Source organism: Amphiura filiformis, chromosome 3 (genome assembly GCF_039555335.1).
Source record: "Amphiura filiformis chromosome 3, Afil_fr2py, whole genome shotgun sequence".
Lineage (NCBI taxonomy): Eukaryota > Metazoa > Echinodermata > Ophiuroidea > Amphilepidida > Amphiuridae > Amphiura > Amphiura filiformis.
The window spans coordinates 55,163,264-55,182,215 of NC_092630.1; the positions used below are offsets into that span (position 1 = coordinate 55,163,264).

General features: G+C 36.6%; 2 protein-coding genes across 2 annotated transcripts in view; both read left to right on the forward strand.

The window, feature by feature from the left end:
- LOC140148767 (uncharacterized) overlaps positions 1–18,952 on the forward strand; it is a 67,450-nt gene that overhangs the window by 5,446 nt on the left and 43,052 nt on the right. The gene's annotated exons all lie outside the window — the stretch shown is intronic.
- Positions 7,389–11,071, forward strand: LOC140147721 (uncharacterized). Its single transcript, XM_072169481.1, has 4 exons — positions 7,389–7,719; positions 8,113–8,388; positions 9,057–9,206; positions 9,869–11,071. Exons 1-4 carry the CDS (start codon positions 7,696–7,698, stop codon positions 10,037–10,039), a joined length of 621 nt encoding a protein of 206 aa, XP_072025582.1. The 5' UTR covers positions 7,389–7,695; the 3' UTR covers positions 10,040–11,071.

Below are 18,952 nucleotides of genomic sequence, written 5' to 3' on the forward strand. Positions count from 1 at the left end.
TCTGTGCCCCTCCAAGCGATGAAAGTCAAAATTTGTGTGCCTATTTGGCCAAAATTTCAAGGATTGCCTGTGTCTAAGATATTCTCGGGGGGTTAGAGGCACCAGTTTTATTTATGCCCTGGGCGCTACCAACCCTAGTTACGCCACTGCCCGGCGGGTTTCTTTCCTTTTAGAAAAAGGGGAGTTTTCATAATGGTAACTTATTTCTGTCCTAAATAAATTTAGTTTTAGTTATTAAAATAATATTTAATTGACTAAGACTGAGAATAAATGATATGAATAATATAATAAAATAGAATTTCCGAATGGCCCACCAAAATTGCTTGCCCCCCCCCTCTCGGCATGCCAAAAATTGCTTGGCCCCCTCGCCCATAAAAAAATCTTCCCCCCCTACACATGCCAATTTTTTTTTATCCCAATTTGCAAACCTTAAATGTGTACATCCATATCAAAAGGATGCACTTGTCGGCTGCTACATGTGTCTCATTTCACATAATAACTAGGAATAAATACCAGACTCATCTCCGAAGTGGAGGTCACTTCAAATTATCCCAAGTCACATGGTTTAGGAATACAGATAATATTTCTTATACAATTTGACTTGGGATGATTTGAAGTGACCTACACTTGATATGAGTCTGGTATTTATTCCTAGCTATTATGTGAAATGAGACACATGAAGCAGCCGACAAGTGCATCGTTTTGATATGGATGTACACAAATGGTCTAGATATATGTTGCGAGTGCAGCGAGCAGGAAAATTTGCATATTAAAGTGTTTCCATACTGTTTTCCTAAGCCTTTTTAGAGTGTTTTATTTAAACACCAAAATTGCTTGCCCCCCCTCGGTTGGCCAAAATTGCTTCCCCCATTTTGGCTCACCAAAATTTTCTTGCCCCCCAATTTTACCCTCCCAGAGCTCATAATTATTGCACAGCCCCTAACACTTGAGTGCATTGACTACCACAGCCAGCCCCTCCCAGAAGTTTTATTTTCATCGGGTTTGCTTCAAAAGGTAGCCTTTTTGAAGGGCTAGTAACTGATGTAAACAACTTGAAATTGAATATTTCAATTAGACTTATTTCCCTAAATCAGTGTTGATCGTTTCTCACATTTCTTTAATGTGCATAAGAAATGTGTCTGATATTTTCAAAGCAAACAACAAACATGGGAAAGGAAACAAGCATAGCATTTAAATATGTTCAAGTGTAAAGAATGTGACACATATATGTAGTAAAAACTATGTCCTTGTACAAGTTCAACTAAATAAAAAAAATCCATTCTTTTTCTATAAAGAATATTGTTTGTTTGACTAGTTATTGAGTATAGTTTCACATTACGACTTCATGACACATTAATATTAGGACATATTTGAAGGCCATGCTTGAATCAATCTCAATGTTTGCAGGTAAAATTGAAGAATGCGGCAAAGTTTGTAACTTGCTCAGAATGCATGACGTGATCAAACGTGATGTAAAATGTTGCTTTTCATACTGCCATTTTCACTATCAAACTTTCATTATTGTAAATTTATCCATTTGTTCCTTATTTTCAGTCTTTTGTGATAATAGAAGTGTAGCATGACAGCCTTAAAGGGGCATTTTGTGATCCACAGCCTCATCCCCCACTTTTCCCAAAAAAGTTGAGATTTTTACACCACTGGATACCTCTGGCTACATAATGTTTAGGTACCAAATATTTCTTGCAGATTAAATCGTTTAGCAAAAATATCGCCAAATTTGAATTTCGTTCTGGTGCACCAGAACGAAATTACAACACATTGTCTATGGAGCAGTGTAATACACATAATCATGCATAACTCACAAACGCAAAAATCGGAATCAACTGAAATTTTGGAAATAAGCTTTTTTCATGGATATCTACTGAAAAATGTCATAAAAAGAGGATGCTAGGATCACGAAATCCTCCTTTAACAGGTTTATCTGTCTTCTCATCATATGTGACAATGTCAAGAGGAATGAGTCTAATGTATTTGTTGACAGTTTTTGATTTTGGTTATTCTTTTTCACTTTGGACTTCTGGTTACAAAGTTGTGAGGTACTGTATATAACTTTAAAGGAACTGTTGGAGACCTGTTGAGTCACCTAGAAATGGTTGATAAAGTGTGTGGGGGTGTGTGGGGGGGGGGGGAGATACCCTGATAAATCATTTTCTTTTCAGAAATATTTTTTTTAAATGAAGAAAATTGAAAGGTTACATCCACAGAATTAAAGACAGAGAATCGGGACTCGACCACCATCTTGATACAGGCATGGAGCAAAAATTGGGGGTATTCGGTTCCCCTCGGAATGCACTTGAGGCGCGACAAGCACAACATGGATGAAGGGCGCATTTGAGAAATATACTTGATGCAACCTGCACCCACTGGAGTACCATGATGCTTCAGATAAGATGCAGGATTGTTTTTGTTCGTCTCCGCGCACCGTCGGCAAACAAAATACAATGAACGTTCATTTGTCTATCCTAAAATACTTTAGTACCCTACCCTCTACATTTTTATTGTCTAGATTGTATCGGTGGCGTGCGCAGCACATTGAAAGTGGGGGGGCCAGGTTGTTCAGTTCCCCCGAATGGAGTCTGATTAGGAGTGTAAGGTGCAGGCGTAGCCCTCACTGCAAGCGGCTTGTCGTGAATCCCCTCATGGGTGGGGTCCAGGGGCCCTGTGGTGGTGCTCTGGGGTTTTAGCGTTTTAAAAGGCCAAGGAATCCAATTTTGAGGGGCAAATCTTTCATAAATGCTTTTTTTCTTCACACCATATATAAATCATTTGGATTACCTGATTGATTTCCCCCGAATGACCAACAAAAGTGGGGGACCTGTGCCCCCCACCCCCCTTTGCACACACCACTGGATTGTATACAAATTATAAAGCTTGCAGAAAATTTTGCTAATGACTTAGTGGAGAAAATATATCTATTGTATCATAATATTGTTCATATTAATGATATTTTGCTATCTACTGAAGATAGTGTTAAGCTTATCTGCTATTGAACTGTGTTGTGGGGTAAAGTATTGATTAAATTTGACACAAAAGATGCAGATTTTAGTTGAATTATATCAGATGCTGATTAGTATATTGGCCATATTGAGGTGCAATTTTTGTGAAATCTCACAATGCCTCGTTAATTTTTCTTAGAATGTAATAGATCTTTTCAGCAGCTGTTCGGAAATCTTCATAATTTAGTTCACAAAGCTGTCGCATGTTGCAGACAAAAAATGCCACAACCAATCACACACTGACGACTCTGCGTTTGATGATTGCATGACATGGTATGATAGTTCCACAAACTAAAGAAATACAGACAAACTTCAAACAGTCAAAGTCTCAGCATCACTCGATAATGAGGGTTGATCGTTCCATGGAATCTGCTACGGTCATGCGCCCAACTGCGAAGACACTCTTTCTTATCACAAAGACACACAACACTGGCGAGATTGTTAGACATGGCTTGATCGAATGATCGGCCCTCTTGAATATGCGAGAATTCACAGCATACTATACAATGCACAGGGACTGTGACTTTTGGAGAATAGTCTGTATTACTAGTTCACACCAATCATGGTGCCACTTTGCTCATACATGACACTGCGTACTGAACGCAATGTTCTACCCGGGTGTCCACTGCATGGTCAAATAGGCATTCAAATTACCAGAAAAAGTTAATATAATTTGACAGTCGTGCATAATAATGGTGCTTTGCATAAAATTCCCCCTGAAAAAATCTTCCCAAAGAGGCAAAAGGACTATTACCCAGAGAGGCAAAAGGTCTATTACCCAAAGAAGCTCTGTTAGGAAACCTGGGAGGAAAACATTCTGTTTACATCTTTTTGTGTGTTTTAATCTGTCAAATAAAACCACATTTCAGGATGTGTGTTCAGTAATACAATGTTTGTTTTCTAGTCTTTGTGATCATGCAACATTCATCCTGAACTATGTGGTGAACTTGAACAGTGGCGGATCCAGAGCAGTCAGAGGGGGGGGGCCCAATTGTTGGGAAAAAAATGTAAGTAATGGCCATGACTTCATCCCGAGCGCTTAACGCGACGCAGGGGGTGTCTGAGGGGATGTGCCCCCTCAGAAGTTAGAAACTTTTGGAAAATGTAGACCCATTTGAAGCCATTTTGTGGACCATTTTGTCACTATTATTGTGTAAAATTTTAGTTTGAAAAAAGCCTAAAATTTGAGAAAAACAGCCCGTTTGTGGACAAGTTTTGACTTTTATTGTGTGAATTATTGCTTTATAATTATGTACCAATAAAGTTGCGAGCAGGGGGGTGTCTGAGGGGATGTTCCCCTGAGAAGTGAGAAAATTTTGTAAAATGAAGGCCTAATTGAAGCCATTTGGTGGACTATTTTGCACTATTTATTGTGTAAAATTTTCTGTTTCAAAAGGCCGAAAATTTGCGAAATGAAGGCCCAATTGAAGCCATTCGTGGACAAGTTTTAACCTTTATAAATAAATTACCCGATATTGCTTTAGATGTAAACATAAAGTTGCGCACACAGGGGGGTGTCTGAGGGGGGATATGCCCCCCTCAGAAGTGAGAAACTTTTGCAAAATGAAGACCTAATTGAAGCCATTTGGTGGACCATTTTTACACTATCATTGCTTTTAAAAAAAAAAGGGCCGAACTCGATTTGTAAAATTTTAAATGTAACACTGACACTTTATAGGCCTAAGACTTGAGATTCGCAATTAAAGCATGTATGGTGTTGAATTGAAGTCGGCTCGAGTCCGTCTTAATAGGCCTACTGACTTTGGTGACAAAATGTGGCGGGCCCTACATATCGGTGGGCCCGCCGTAATTTTCACATGCTTTTAGGCAGAGGACCCGCCTTCAAGCAAAATAATCACATAGGCCTACCTATATAGACTGACCCGACTGCGATTTAGGCATGGGCCTACTATACGTGCAATTTAACCTTTTCCCTTCTCCTTTTCTCCCTTTTTTCTTCTTTTTTTTCTCCTTTTCTCCTCTTTCTCTTCTCTTCTCTCCTTTCCTTTTTTTTTTGGGAGGAGGGGGGGGGCCGGGCCCGCCGGGCCCCCCTGAATCCGCGCCTGAACTTGAAGCTATATAATTAAACACAATTGGAAACAATTCGATTTGCGGTTGTAACTAGTTATACAATAAACACAATAGAAAAATGTGATGATTAATTAATAACATTGACAGCATGAAAGAAATACATTTTATTTGCAATATAACTGTCACATGTTGGCATTGCTTATTTACCCATAGGCATAAAAATATGCCTGTTTGTGTACCCTAATATCTGCCTTATTTTGTTCCCAATTTTAGGTAAAAAGGATGGGAAAATGGATTTGTTTGAAAATGTAATTCTCAAATATTTATACCGTAAACGTTTGCCTAATGGTGCTATGGGCTCCCTTGACATAACTGGAATTTTAGACACAAACTAAAAGTGCCCTCCCATACAAATCCTACCAGCAAATAAGGGCATGTACCCTTAATTCTTGTTGGGATTTTTAGAGGAGGGAGCTCTCTATTTGTACATGAAATTTACCCTAAAGAAATGAAGCCATTGTGCGCCATTTGGCGAACGTTTACGGTATTCATACATGAGAAATTTCCTGTTAAAACCCCGTTAAACAGGAATTCATTTTTTTTGCCCAAATGGCTGGTGTTTTTTTCATGGCAAAGTCATGATGATGTCCAGTGGTGGCGCCAGGGGGGGGGGACAAATATGCCCTAGTCAGAACTCTTTCCCTCTTGCACTTTTTGCAGCAATTTTGAGCAAAAGTTGTTGATTCCTCCCCCCTGAAATTCACTTCCCCCTCCAAATCCCCCCTTCCCGAAAAAATTCCTGCCGCCGCTGATGATGTCTGGTGTCATGATCAAATCCTGCGATGGTAAAGTCATATTGCAGTGTGTAGGAAATAGGAAATTCAAATCTCACAGTGTAAGGCCTAAAAAATTGTTTGATTGGCATAACCCGACCTACCCTAAAATTAGGCCCGAACCTTTTTTGGGTTTTTTTTTTGCAAAAAAATAATAATAACAAACGAAATTTAATTAAGAAATAGGAAGAAAAAAGTTTAAAGGCCTTTATCAAAAGCAATTTGCAGCTTTAAAAGTAAAAAACAAAATAAATCCATACCTAGATTACCTACCTACCCTAATATTTTTTTACGTTATGCCAATCAAACAATTTTTTTATTTTTAGGCCTAAGCTAATATCAAGTGATCACTGATCTGGGAAAAAGGTCTCTGCTGAGGTCAGGGGTGTCGCTAGACCAATATGATTCGAGGGGTGTACAGCATGTTTTGCCGACAAAAATGTTTTGAGAAATGTAGACCCAATTAATTTTTTTAGCCAGGACGGCACTCATTCCGCTCAAGAATCTAAAAAGTAGGGGGAGGGGGGGGGTAAACAAATAGTAACTACTATAACATTAACAATAGGTCTATTATGTAACTACAGCACAATTTCGTAACACATTAATCTTTTATATGACTATTGCAATTTGCCGACAATCACATAGCTTTGACTACATTTGACAATCACATGGTTTTGAAGACAACAGTCAATTTTTGCCGACAAAAATTGTGTATTGGGGTGTCACATCCCCATACCCCCCAGCGACGGCCCTGGCTGAGGTTAAGCAAATTGCAGTTTCAATAATTCAGCTCATAAAGTTGTCAAACTATTTACCTACATGAATTTAATGCATATTTCTTTTCCCAGACATTTGCCAACATATTTAAAACAAATAATAAATAATAACAACAACAACAATAAATAAACACTAACAATAATAAAATGCATTGGCTAGGTGTTATATGGATGGTGATTCTGTGTGTGATGTCATAAAAACTAAATACAAAAACAACAACAATAGTGACCACCATATAAAATATTACCTTCAATTCTTATTTGATGAAATGATGTCATTTATGATTTAAATATTTATTTGTTTGAAGTTTGTGTGGAGAAAAACAAACTAGGCTAGTTGAATCAATACATTTGCATGTTTTTGTACTTTCAATCCAGGTATGTATACCCACAACAAATAGGCCTATATTGTATTTTAATGATGTCAAAAAATAATTATTGTAGTCATGTGTCAGAGGAAATAAACATAATTATAGCAATTGTTGTTACAGTGTTATGAGCAAAAAATAAAAGAAATTGTTTTCAACTCATCCATGCACATATCGTGGACCGTAGACAGTCCAAGCACATATACACCAGAGAAGTGCCAATACACATGTAGTGAAGTGAAAAGTTTGAAATTTGGCACCAATGTATTGTGGTTTACTTTGTACCTTTGGCCTTTTGTGACGTAGTGAAAATACTTACTATACCATACTGCATGTGATCAAATTTATCAATGGATTTGATCAGGGCACCTTCCGGCCGGAAGTTGTGACGTCAGCTACGTCACTATGCATACATATCACTGCTTCTGTCAGACCAATCAGAGCGCATATATATTGTGGAAAGGTATACCCTGGCAGTATTTTAGGAATCCAAAATAGATCCGCATGTGTGTCAAGGTTATAGCTGTGTAAACTTGGCTGTGGGAATGAGATTTAAATAGACATACAACTATTATTATGTGGTAGACCACGACACGAGTAGGATCAGCAGTAAAGCTCAGGGCAATTTGTACTGTCAACTGCAGACTGTCACTACATACTTATAGGGCCTATGTCACTGGATTCTATTGTTTTGGTAAGTGGTTTTGGTTTGTTTAATCGTTTATAACTAATTTCTCTCTTTGATTTATCCATAGAAACAAAATTTCAGTAAAATAAGACTACAATGTATGTTCTGAAAAACTGTTTTTAATTGCATTTTTTAATTCCATCGTTGAAAAATTTAAAGTGCTGTATTTTACGCATGATTCCTTAAAAGTCATGCATCATTTAAGAAAGTGTGTCTTCAGTATACCAGTATACGATTTACGGAACAATGCCCCAGGCATTTGTGTGATTGTATCCTATTTGACACTGATGTTTTTGCAGTTAAAAGGTTTCCCAAATAGTTGTTGTTGTCTCTATGATCATATATTTTGTTTACAGTGTCATTAATTTCAGTGTTTTTCCCCTTGTAATTAAATTTCAGATGATGGCCAGCGTACTCCAAATGGATTCTTCACAGATTACAGTTTGGAATGATCCCTCCCTGAGAGTTAAAGAACAACTTCAGATGACACCAAACTTGACTGAACTTAACCAGAAGTTCCAGTTTTCTGTGAGTACAACAGAAGCAGGACCACCTGTTTGCAAGAAGGAGGATGGTAAAGAGAAAAGGATTCAAGATCTTGAAGATGAAAATTCAAAGCTCAAAGATGAAAATGCAAAGCTGAAGGAAGATCTATGTCAAGCCATGACTAATGAGGTAGGTGATCTGTTCTGACCTTTTTGAAGGCTTGAGACCATTAGTAGGTTCTAAATTCCTTTATGACAAAGCTAGAGATTCAATGGACAATAAATCTGGGCCACATACTCATTAAAATGCTTTTTACCCCCTTTCCCCCTCCAACCACATACCGATACCGGTATTCAAAATGTAGTTCTTTTGTGATGTGTTAATGCTATGAGGGGAAGTTTTGTTCATATTTGGATTGGTCATTATGAAGTTCAAAAGCAAGCTGTTGTGAACTGTTTTAGTGTTTATCCACAAAAAAGCCTGTGTAGTAAAATTTAAAGATTTGATTTGACCTGAGCTTTGGTCTGAAATTTTAGAATCTCATAAAATGCATGGTATGTAGCCTACAAGAAATAATTTGGGAAAAGAAAGCAAACAAAAGACAAAGTTGGTTGTATTGCAGAAGATAATGGCTCTTGAGTTCATGAAATTACAGAACTACCACAAGTTCATTAGATTCAGTTTTAATAATTATGATATTTGGAACCTTATATCTCTTGACCAACTGAACTCTTATAATGGTCTTTGTTATCTTCATTTTGAGGTGCATAGGTTTTTTTTATTCAAAACAATTTTGTGAATTTCAATTACTTGAAAACATGCTACATTAACATGTTTAATTCCATTTTGTTTACCAGGCTGAAACTTCCAAAAGACTACAGGAAGAAAATTGCAGACTTCAGAGACTTGTAGAACAACTTCAGCAGCAAGTTAGTGAACTTAGGATAAGGAGTCATATTGATGATGTCAGACCAACGGAGGAAGAGACTGATCCACTTCATTACATGGTAAGACAATTATTTGGTTCTGTTGCGTGTTCCTCTTATTAAATCTCCATGTGTTGTGTAGGGTACCCTTGTTAGCCTCTAATCGTACCAAGTGCCTTATTGAGGCCGAGTGGTAATGTACATTCATCTTCAGCTGGGTAATGGTGTAGCGTACTTTAAAAGCAGATATTTTTGTGGAACATTAATTTTTGTGTTCAACTTAGCTACTGTGAAAATAAAAATGCACAAATAGTTTCTTTATATGTATATCTCTGTGTAAGAAAACTCAAAATCATGAATTTAAAAACTAGCAAAAAGTTAGAAATCGACAAAGCACAAAAAAGTGCAAAAATAACCACTTTTGTATATAATGTTGTTGATGATGATCATTGGTCAATCTCACAAAGTTTTGGACTTTGTATGTTTACGCTTTTTATTCTGAGTCCTTCAGTTTTGTCACCATTATCAGGCCTAGAAAAAATTGAAATTCAGGTAGCTTGTATCAGGAAAATTTTGGATGAAGGGAAAGTTTTGGGTTCAGAAGGAAATTTTAGAATGTGGATGGGAAATTTTGATTCTCCATGTAAATGATGTAAGAAATACCATAATAAATTATGTTCAATTTTGCTATCTTTGCATGAACATGTTTTAAGTTCATGATGGTTTTTTTTCTCCCATTTCAGTCTGGAACTGCAATACATTCTCCAACAAGCAGTCAATCAGGTCAATTTATATATCAAGAAACCAACACTCAGGATTGTAATTGTGACTTTGCTACTGATTGGCGTTGGATGATGGACGTTAGTGAAAAGAACGATGACTTTTATTACCAAGACAACCACCCTCACAGGTGATGGAGGGCCACCAACCACCCTCACAAGTGACGGAGGGCCAAAGTGAAGATACTGACAATATCAAGACTTGTGTTATGACACAGAATGCAGTATGTCTTACCAGCACATCAACTTGATGTTTAGACATGACTGATGTGGTTTGAATGTGATGTCAGCAAGTAGTTCTAATGAGCTAGTGTTGTGAAAATCTATTCTCTGTCTCAGGAATTGCTGTAGATCAGCCAAATGCCATGTTTACAATATGTAAATCGATGGGATAGAAAAGTAAAAAAATCAAATTTGATTGAAGTTTGACTCTTTACGTAACCATGCTTAGTCTGAGGCTTTTTCAGCGTACCTGGTGCAAGCTACCAAAAATTGAGAATTGGGAGAATGGTTTGGGTCACTGGCCAACGGCAACATTTTGTGGATGAAATGTTGCTCTCAGCTGCCTTCTAACTAACAATATAATACTATTAAAGGCCAGTCAGGTAAACAAAATATATTGGAGAATTACTTTGGCATCTTGTAGAAAAATGGCTTGAAAATACCATATCAAACATCTTTATAGAATGTCAGTTGTTAGGTCAATGCGCATAGTGGTGAACATATTATATGCCCATAATAATTATTATTTTACCTGTGTTATTTTAATTGTGGCATGGCTATTTTAGAGAAAAAAAGTTTGAGGTGTGCTCAAGAATGATGTTGTCAAAAGAATTTACCATCTTGATTAAATTTTGACAAGTTGTGTTTTAAATGACATTATGTAAAATGTTATATGCAGAGTTGTAAATTTACCAGATTTTGCCAGAAATTTGGAACCATCAATTTTTGCCAGATTTATAAAAAAAGTGAAAAAAAATTTTTTTTTATTTTTTATACATTTCCAGGTGATGATATTTCAGCATAAAAAGAGCAAAAATTCTTATTTTTTTATGGGGCCGGGGATGATATCCCCATAGCCTATACCATGGATGAACTCCCATAAATGTTTGATGCTGTGCAATCTGGTGTTACATCTCTGTATAAACAATATATAAGTGTATATGGTTCATTGGGCGCATCCAGATATTTTTGGCTCTCCCCCTAAAGAAGACATGGGAAAATCTTAATCTTTTTTAAGATCTGAACTCGTAAACAATGAGGTCAGATCATAGCCAGTAGTAGTACATAGAGTATCATGCCTACGGATTTCATCACAGTCTTACCTTAGCACGCTGGTAAGCAGCGTTTGAGATGGTGTTAATCGATAGTCGATAACCGATAATCAATGATCAATCAGCTATGAATATTTAATTGGATTCTAAAAATAATGATCACAGCCTCTCATGTTCAAATGTGGGTGGGTGGGGGGTATACCCCCTCGCATGTTGGTGCTCGCAATTGCTGAGGACGAAAGCTTTTTACCCCTAAAGAAGACATGGGAAAACTCAAACTTATTGGGAATCCCATGTCTTCTTTAGGGTAGGTACCGTTAATTTCTGGAATAGCCCACGGTCTGCCCCCCCCCCCCAACTTCATAATCAGAAGCTTTTCCCACCACGCTAGTAGATGCCATTGTAAAGTAGTGCTAGAGTTGGTGCGGTGGGGGAGAATATATAATTACAGATAGTCGATAACCGATAATCAATGATCAATCAGTTATAAACGTTCAGTTAAACCCAAACACGCAAAATGATGATCAAGGAATCGCTAAGTATGAGTTCCTTCTGGGTAGGGGGGGTGAGGGGTATTGATAATCGATAATTGATTATTGATTATCAATGATCGATAATCAATTATCATTTATCGATAATCAATCATTAATTTATCCATATTCAATGTTTGAAAATGTATAGGCCTCCGCAACCGACAAAACTAGGAATCGCTAAGGATGGTCTCCTTCTGGGCATGGGGGGGTGAGGGGGAATTGATAATCGATAATTGATTATTGATTATCGATTATCGATTATCAATTATCGATTATTGATAATCAATCATTAGTTTATCCATATTCAATGTTTGAAAATGTATAGGCCTCCGCAACCGACAAAACTAGGAATTGCTAAGGCTGATCTTCTTGATAATTGATTATCGATCATTGATAATTGATTATCGATTATCGATTATCAATTATCGATTATTGATAATCAATCATTAGTTTATCCATATTCAATGTTTGAAAATGTATAGGCCTACACAAACGCCAAAACGGGATATCTGCATTAATTTGAAAAATGATTTTCTCCAAAGTGCTATAAAAGCACACTCTTTGATCATTTCTATGCACATCGTATCTCTTGCAACCTGAAGGAACGAAATTTGTTTCCGTTTTGAATTTAAACAGCTTAAAAATGACATTTTTCGTAAAATGAGGCTCAAATATTTTGTTCTGAATTGGAAAATCTCTCTTGGTATAAAATGAAAACTATTACTGATTTTGATGGTAAATTTCAAACTTTTTTATATCAATCATCATATCCGTGGGCACGTGGTTCTGTATTTTGAAAGCCATCCGAGTTTCCATTTTGACAAACGGATAACAGCAAAAATAGTTTTAACATTGTCATCTATGGAAGAAAAATCACAAAACTGCCTTTTTCTCAAGAAAAAAAATTGGGACTCGAAAATAAATTTTCTTCAAAATTGTTTTTTTTAAATCTTTATATATATGCTTAATAACTTAAAAAAAAAAAAAAAAAAAAAACGAAAAAAAATTCAAAGCTGATACTCCATGTAAATGATTCCCCCCCCGAACCCAAACCCTAACCCTAATGCTACTCATAACCCTAATCCTAACCCTGACCCTAATTTCGTGTACAAGTAGGCCTACATGATAAAGAAATAAACAAACTATATTGGAATATTGGACACTTTGACAATAATAGCCTCATACACCCAACTCCGCCTGCTGCTTTCACTTCACTCTTTAATCCCTGTTATGAAACTGTGACAGAAGATTGATATACAGCCTCTCAGAGCGTCCGAACTTTTGTGTCACGTGACCCTGCCTTATAATCGGTCTGCCCCCCCCCCCAACTTCATAATCAGAAGCTTTTCCCACCACGCTAGTAGATGCCATTGTAAAGTAGTGCTAGAGTTGGTGCGGTGGGGAGAATATATAATTACAGATAGTCGATAACCGATAATCAATGATCAATCAGTTATAAACGTTCAGTTAAACCCAAACACGCAAATGATGATCAAGGAATCGCTAAGTATGAGTTCCTTCTGGGTAGGGGGGGGGGGGGAGGGGGGATTGATAATCGATAATTGATTATTGATTATCAATGATCGATAATCAATTATCATTTATCGATAATCAATCATTAATTTATCCATATTCAATGTTTGAAAATGTATAGGCCTCCGCAACCGACAAAACTAGGAATCGCTAAGGATGGTCTCCTTCTGGGCATTGGGGGGGTGAGGGGGAATTGATAATCGATAATTGATTATTGATTATCGATTATCGATTATCAATTATCGATTATTGATAATCAATCATTAGTTTATCCATATTCAATGTTTGAAAATGTATAGGCCTCCGCAACCGACAAAACTAGGAATTGCTAAGGCTGATCTTCTTGGGGGGGGGGGGGGAGGGAATTGATAATCAATTATTGATTATTGATTATCGATTATCGATTATCAATTATCGATTATTGATAATCAATCATTAGTTTATCCATATTCAATGTTTGAAAATGTATAGGCCTACACAAACGCCAAAACGGGATATCTGCATTAATTTGAAAAATGATTTTCTCCAAAGTGCTATAAAAGCACACTCTTTGATCATTTCTATGCACATCGTATCTCTTGCAACCTGAAGGAACGAAATTTGTTTCCGTTTTGAATTTAAACAGCTTAAAAATGACATTTTTCGTAAAATGAGGCTCAAATATTTTGTTCTGAATTGGAAAATCTCTCTTGGTATAAAATGAAAACTATTACTGATTTTGATGGTAAATTTCAAACTTTTTTATATCAATCATCATATCCGTGGGCACGTGGTTCTGTATTTTGAAAGCCATCCGAGTTTCCATTTTGACAAACGGATAACAGCAAAAATAGTTTTAACATTGTCATCTATGGAAGAAAAATCACAAAACTGCCTTTTTCTCAAGAAAAAATTGGGACTCGAAAATAAATTTTCTTCAAAATTGTTTTTAAAATCTTTATATATGCTTAATAACTTAAAAAAAAAAAAAAAAAAAACGAAAAAAAATTCAAAGCTGATACTCCATGTAAATTATCCCCCCCCCCGAACCCAAACCCTAACCCTAATGCTACTCATAACCCTAATCCTAACCCTGACCCTAATTTCGTGTACAAGTAGGCCTACATGATAAAGAAATAAACAAACTATATTGGAATATTGGACACTTTGACAATAATAGCCTCATACACCCAACTCCGCCTGCTGCTTTCACTTCACTCTTTAATCCCTGTTATGAAACTGTGACAGAAGATTGATATACAGCCTCTCAGAGCGTCCGAACTTTTGTGTCACGTGACCCTGCCTTATATGGGCGCATCCAGATATTTTTGGCTCTCCCCCTAAAGAAGACATGGGAAAATCTTAATCTTTTTTAAGATCTGAACTCGTAAACAATGAGGTCAGATCATAGCCAGTAGTAGTACATAGAGTATCATGCCTACGGATTTCATCACAGTCTTACCTTAGCACGCTGGTAAGCAGCGTTTGAGATGGTGTTAATCGATAGTCGATAACCGATAATCAATGATCAATCAGCTATGAATATTTAATTGGATTCTAAAAATAATGATCACAGCCTCTCATGTTCAAATGTGGGTGGGTGGGGGGTGTATACCCCCTCGCATATTGGTGCTCGCAATTGCTGAGGACGAAAGCTTTTTACCCCTAAAGAAGACATGGGAAAACTCAAACTTATTGGGAATCCCATGTCTTCTTTAGGGTAGGTGCCGTTAATTTCTGGAATAGCCACGGTCTGCCCCCCCCAACTTCATAATCAGAAGCTTTTCCCACCACGCTAGTAGATGCCATTGTAAAGTAGTGCTAGAGTTGGTGTGGTGGGGGAGAATATATAATTACAGATAGTCGATAACCGATAATCAATGATCAATCAGTTATAAACGTTCAGTTAAACCCAAACACGCAAATGATGATCAAGGAATCGCTAAGTATGAGTTCCTTCTGGGTAGGGGGGGTGAGGGGTATTGATAATCGATAATTGATTATTGATTATCAATGATCGATAATCAATTATCATTTATCGATAATCAATCATTAATTTATCCATATTCAATGTTTGAAAATGTATAGGCCTCCGCAACCGACAAAACTAGGAATCGCTAAGGATGGTCTCCTTCTGGGCATGGGGGGTGAGGGGAATTGATAATCGATAATTGATTATTGATTATCGATTATCGATTATCAATTATCGATTATTGATAATCAATCATTAGTTTATCCATATTCAATGTTTGAAAATGTATAGGCCTCCGCAACCGACAAAACTAGGAATTGCTAAGGCTGATCTTCTTGGGGGGGTGAGGGAATTGATAATCAATTATTGATTATTGATTATCGATTATCGATTATCAATTATCGATTATTGATAATCAATCATTAGTTTATCCATATTCAATGTTTGAAAATGTATAGGCCTACACAAACGCCAAAACGGGATATCTGCATTAATTTGAAAAAATGATTTTCTCCAAGTGCTATAAAAGCACACTCTTTGATCATTTCTATGCACATCGTATCTCTTGCAACCTGAAGGAACGAAATTTGTTTCCGTTTTGAATTTAAACAGCTTAAAAATGACATTTTTCGTAAAATGAGGCTCAAATATTTTGTTCTGAATTGGAAAATCTCTCTTGGTATAAAATGAAAACTATTACTGATTTTGATGGTAAATTTCAAACTTTTTTATATCAATCATCATATCCGTGGGCACGTGGTTCTGTATTTTGAAAGCCATCCGAGTTTCCATTTTGACAAACGGATAACAGCAAAAATAGTTTTAACATTGTCATCTATGGAAGAAAAATCACAAAACTGCCTTTTTCTCAAGAAAAAAATTGGGACTCGAAAATAAATTTTCTTCAAAATTGTTTTTAAAATCTTTATATATGCTTAATAACTTAAAAAAAAAAAAAAAAAAAAAACGAAAAAAAATTCAAAGCTGATACTCCATGTAAATGATTCCCCCGAACCCAAACCCTAACCCTAATGCTACTCATAACCCTAATCCTAACCCTGACCCTAATTTCGTGTACAAGTAGGCCTACATGATAAAGAAATAAACAAACTATATTGGAATATTGGACACTTTGACAATAATAGCCTCATACACCCAACTCCGCCTGCTGCTTTCACTTCACTCTTTAATCCCTGTTATGAAACTGTGACAGAAGATTGATATACAGCCTCTCAGAGCGTCCGAACTTTTGTGTCACGTGACCCTGCCTTATAATCGGTCTGCCCCCCCCCCCAACTTCATAATCAGAAGCTTTTCCCACCACGCTAGTAGATGCCATTGTAAAGTAGTGCTAGAGTTGGTGCGGTGGGGAGAATATATAATTACAGATAGTCGATAACCGATAATCAATGATCAATCAGTTATAAACGTTCAGTTAAACCCAAACACGCAAATGATGATCAAGGAATCGCTAAGTATGAGTTCCTTCTGGGTAGGGGGGGTGAGGGGTATTGATAATCGATAATTGATTATTGATTATCAATGATCGATAATCAATTATCATTTATCGATAATCAATCATTAATTTATCCATATTCAATGTTTGAAAATGTATAGGCCTCCGCAACCGACAAAACTAGGAATCGCTAAGGATGGTCTCCTTCTGGGCATGGGGGGGTGAGGGGAATTGATAATCGATAATTGATTATTGATTATCGATTATCGATTATCAATTATCGATTATTGATAATCAATCATTAGTTTATCCATATTCAATGTTTGAAAATGTATAGGCCTCCGCAACCGACAAAACTAGGAATTGCTAAGGCTGATCTTCTTGGGGGGGTGAGGGAATTGATAATCAATTATTGATTATTGATTATCGATTATCGATTATCAATTATCGATTATTGATAATCAATCATTAGTTTATCCATATTCAATGTTTGAAAATGTATAGGCCTACACAAACGCCAAAACGGGATATCTGCATTAATTTGAAAAATGATTTTCTCCAAAGTGCTATAAAAGCACACTCTTTGATCATTTCTATGCACATCGTATCTCTTGCAACCTGAAGGAACGAAATTTGTTTCCGTTTTGAATTTAAACAGCTTAAAAATGACATTTTTCGTAAAATGAGGCTCAAATATTTTGTTCTGAATTGGAAAATCTCTCTTGGTATAAAATGAAAACTATTACTGATTTTGATGGTAAATTTCAAACTTTTTTATATCAATCATCATATCCGTGGGCACGTGGTTCTGTATTTTGAAAGCCATCCGAGTTTCCATTTTGACAAACGGATAACAGCAAAAATAGTTTTAACATTGTCATATAAAGAAGAAAAATCAAAAAAATGAATAAAAAAAAAGAAAAAAAATTGGGACTCGAAAATAAATTTTCTTCAAAATTGTTTTTAAAATCTTTATATATGCTTAATAACTTAAAAAAAAAAAAAAAAAAAAAACGAAAAAAAAAATTCAAAGCTGATACTCCAGTAAATGATTCCCCCCAACCCAAACCCTAACCCTAATGCTACTCATAACCCTAATCCTAACCCTGACCCTAATTTCGTGTACAAGTAGGCCTACATGATAAAGAAATAAACAAACTATATTGGAATATTGGACACTTTGACAATAATAGCCTCATACACCCAACTCCGCCTGCTGCTTTCACTTCACTCTTTAATCCCTGTTATGAAACTGTGACAGAAGATTGATATACAGCCTCTCAGAGCGTCCGAACTTTTGTGTCACGTGACCCTGCCTTATATGGGCGCATCCAGATATTTTTGGCTCTCCCCTAAAGAAGACATGGGAAAATCTTAATCTTTTTAAGATCTGAACTCGTAAACAATGAGGTCAGATCATAGCCAGTAGTAGTACATAGAGTATCATGCCTACGGATTTCATCACAGTCTTACCTTAGCACGCTGGTAAGCAGCGTTTGAGATGGTGTTAATCGATAGTCGATAACCGATAATCAATGATCAATCAGCTATGAATATTTAATTGGATTCTAAAAATAATGATCACAGCCTCTCATGTTCAAATGTGGGTGGGTGGGGGGGGGTGTATACCCCCCCTCGCATGTTGGTGCTCGCAATTGCTGAGGACGGCTTTTTCCCCTAAAGAAGACATGGGAAAACTCAAACTTATTGGGAATCCCATGTCTTCTTTAGGTAGGTGCCGTTAATTTCTGAATAGCCTGACGGTCTGCCCCCCCAACTTCATAATCAGAAGCTTTTCCCACCACGCTAGTAGATGCCATTGTAAAGTAGTGCTAGAGTTGGTGCGGTGGGGGAGAATATATAATTACAGATAGTCGATAACCGATAATCAATGATCAATCAGTTATAAACGTTCAGTTAAACCCAAACACGCAAATGATGATCAAGGAATCGCTAAGTATGAGTTCCTTCTGGGTAGGGGGGTGAGGGGTATTGATAATCGATAATTGATTATTGATTATCAATGATCGATAATCAATTATCATTTATCGATAATCAATCATTAATTTATCCATATTCAATGTTTGAAAATGTATAGGCCTCCGCAACCGACAAAACTAGGAATCGCTAAGGATGGTCTCCTTCTGGGCATTGGGGGGGGGGGGGAATTGATAATCGATAATTGATTATTGATTATCGATTATCGATTATCAATTATCGATTATTGATAATCAATCATTAGTTTATCCATATTCAATGTTTGAAAATGTATAGGCCTCCGCAACCGACAAAACTAGGAAT

What these genes read in the sequence shown, in the direction of transcription:
- LOC140147721 (XM_072169481.1), top strand. Translation starts at nt 7,696, where the DNA reads ATGTCACTGGATTCTATTGTTTTG. An exon ending in CACTGGATTCTATTGTTTTG is followed by an intron (nt 7,720 to 8,112) that starts GTAAGTGGTTTT and finishes ATTAAATTTCAG; the next exon opens with ATGATGGCCAGCGTACTCCA. An exon ending in CTGATCCACTTCATTACATG is followed by an intron (nt 9,207 to 9,868) that starts GTAAGACAATTA and finishes CTCCCATTTCAG; the next exon opens with TCTGGAACTGCAATACATTC.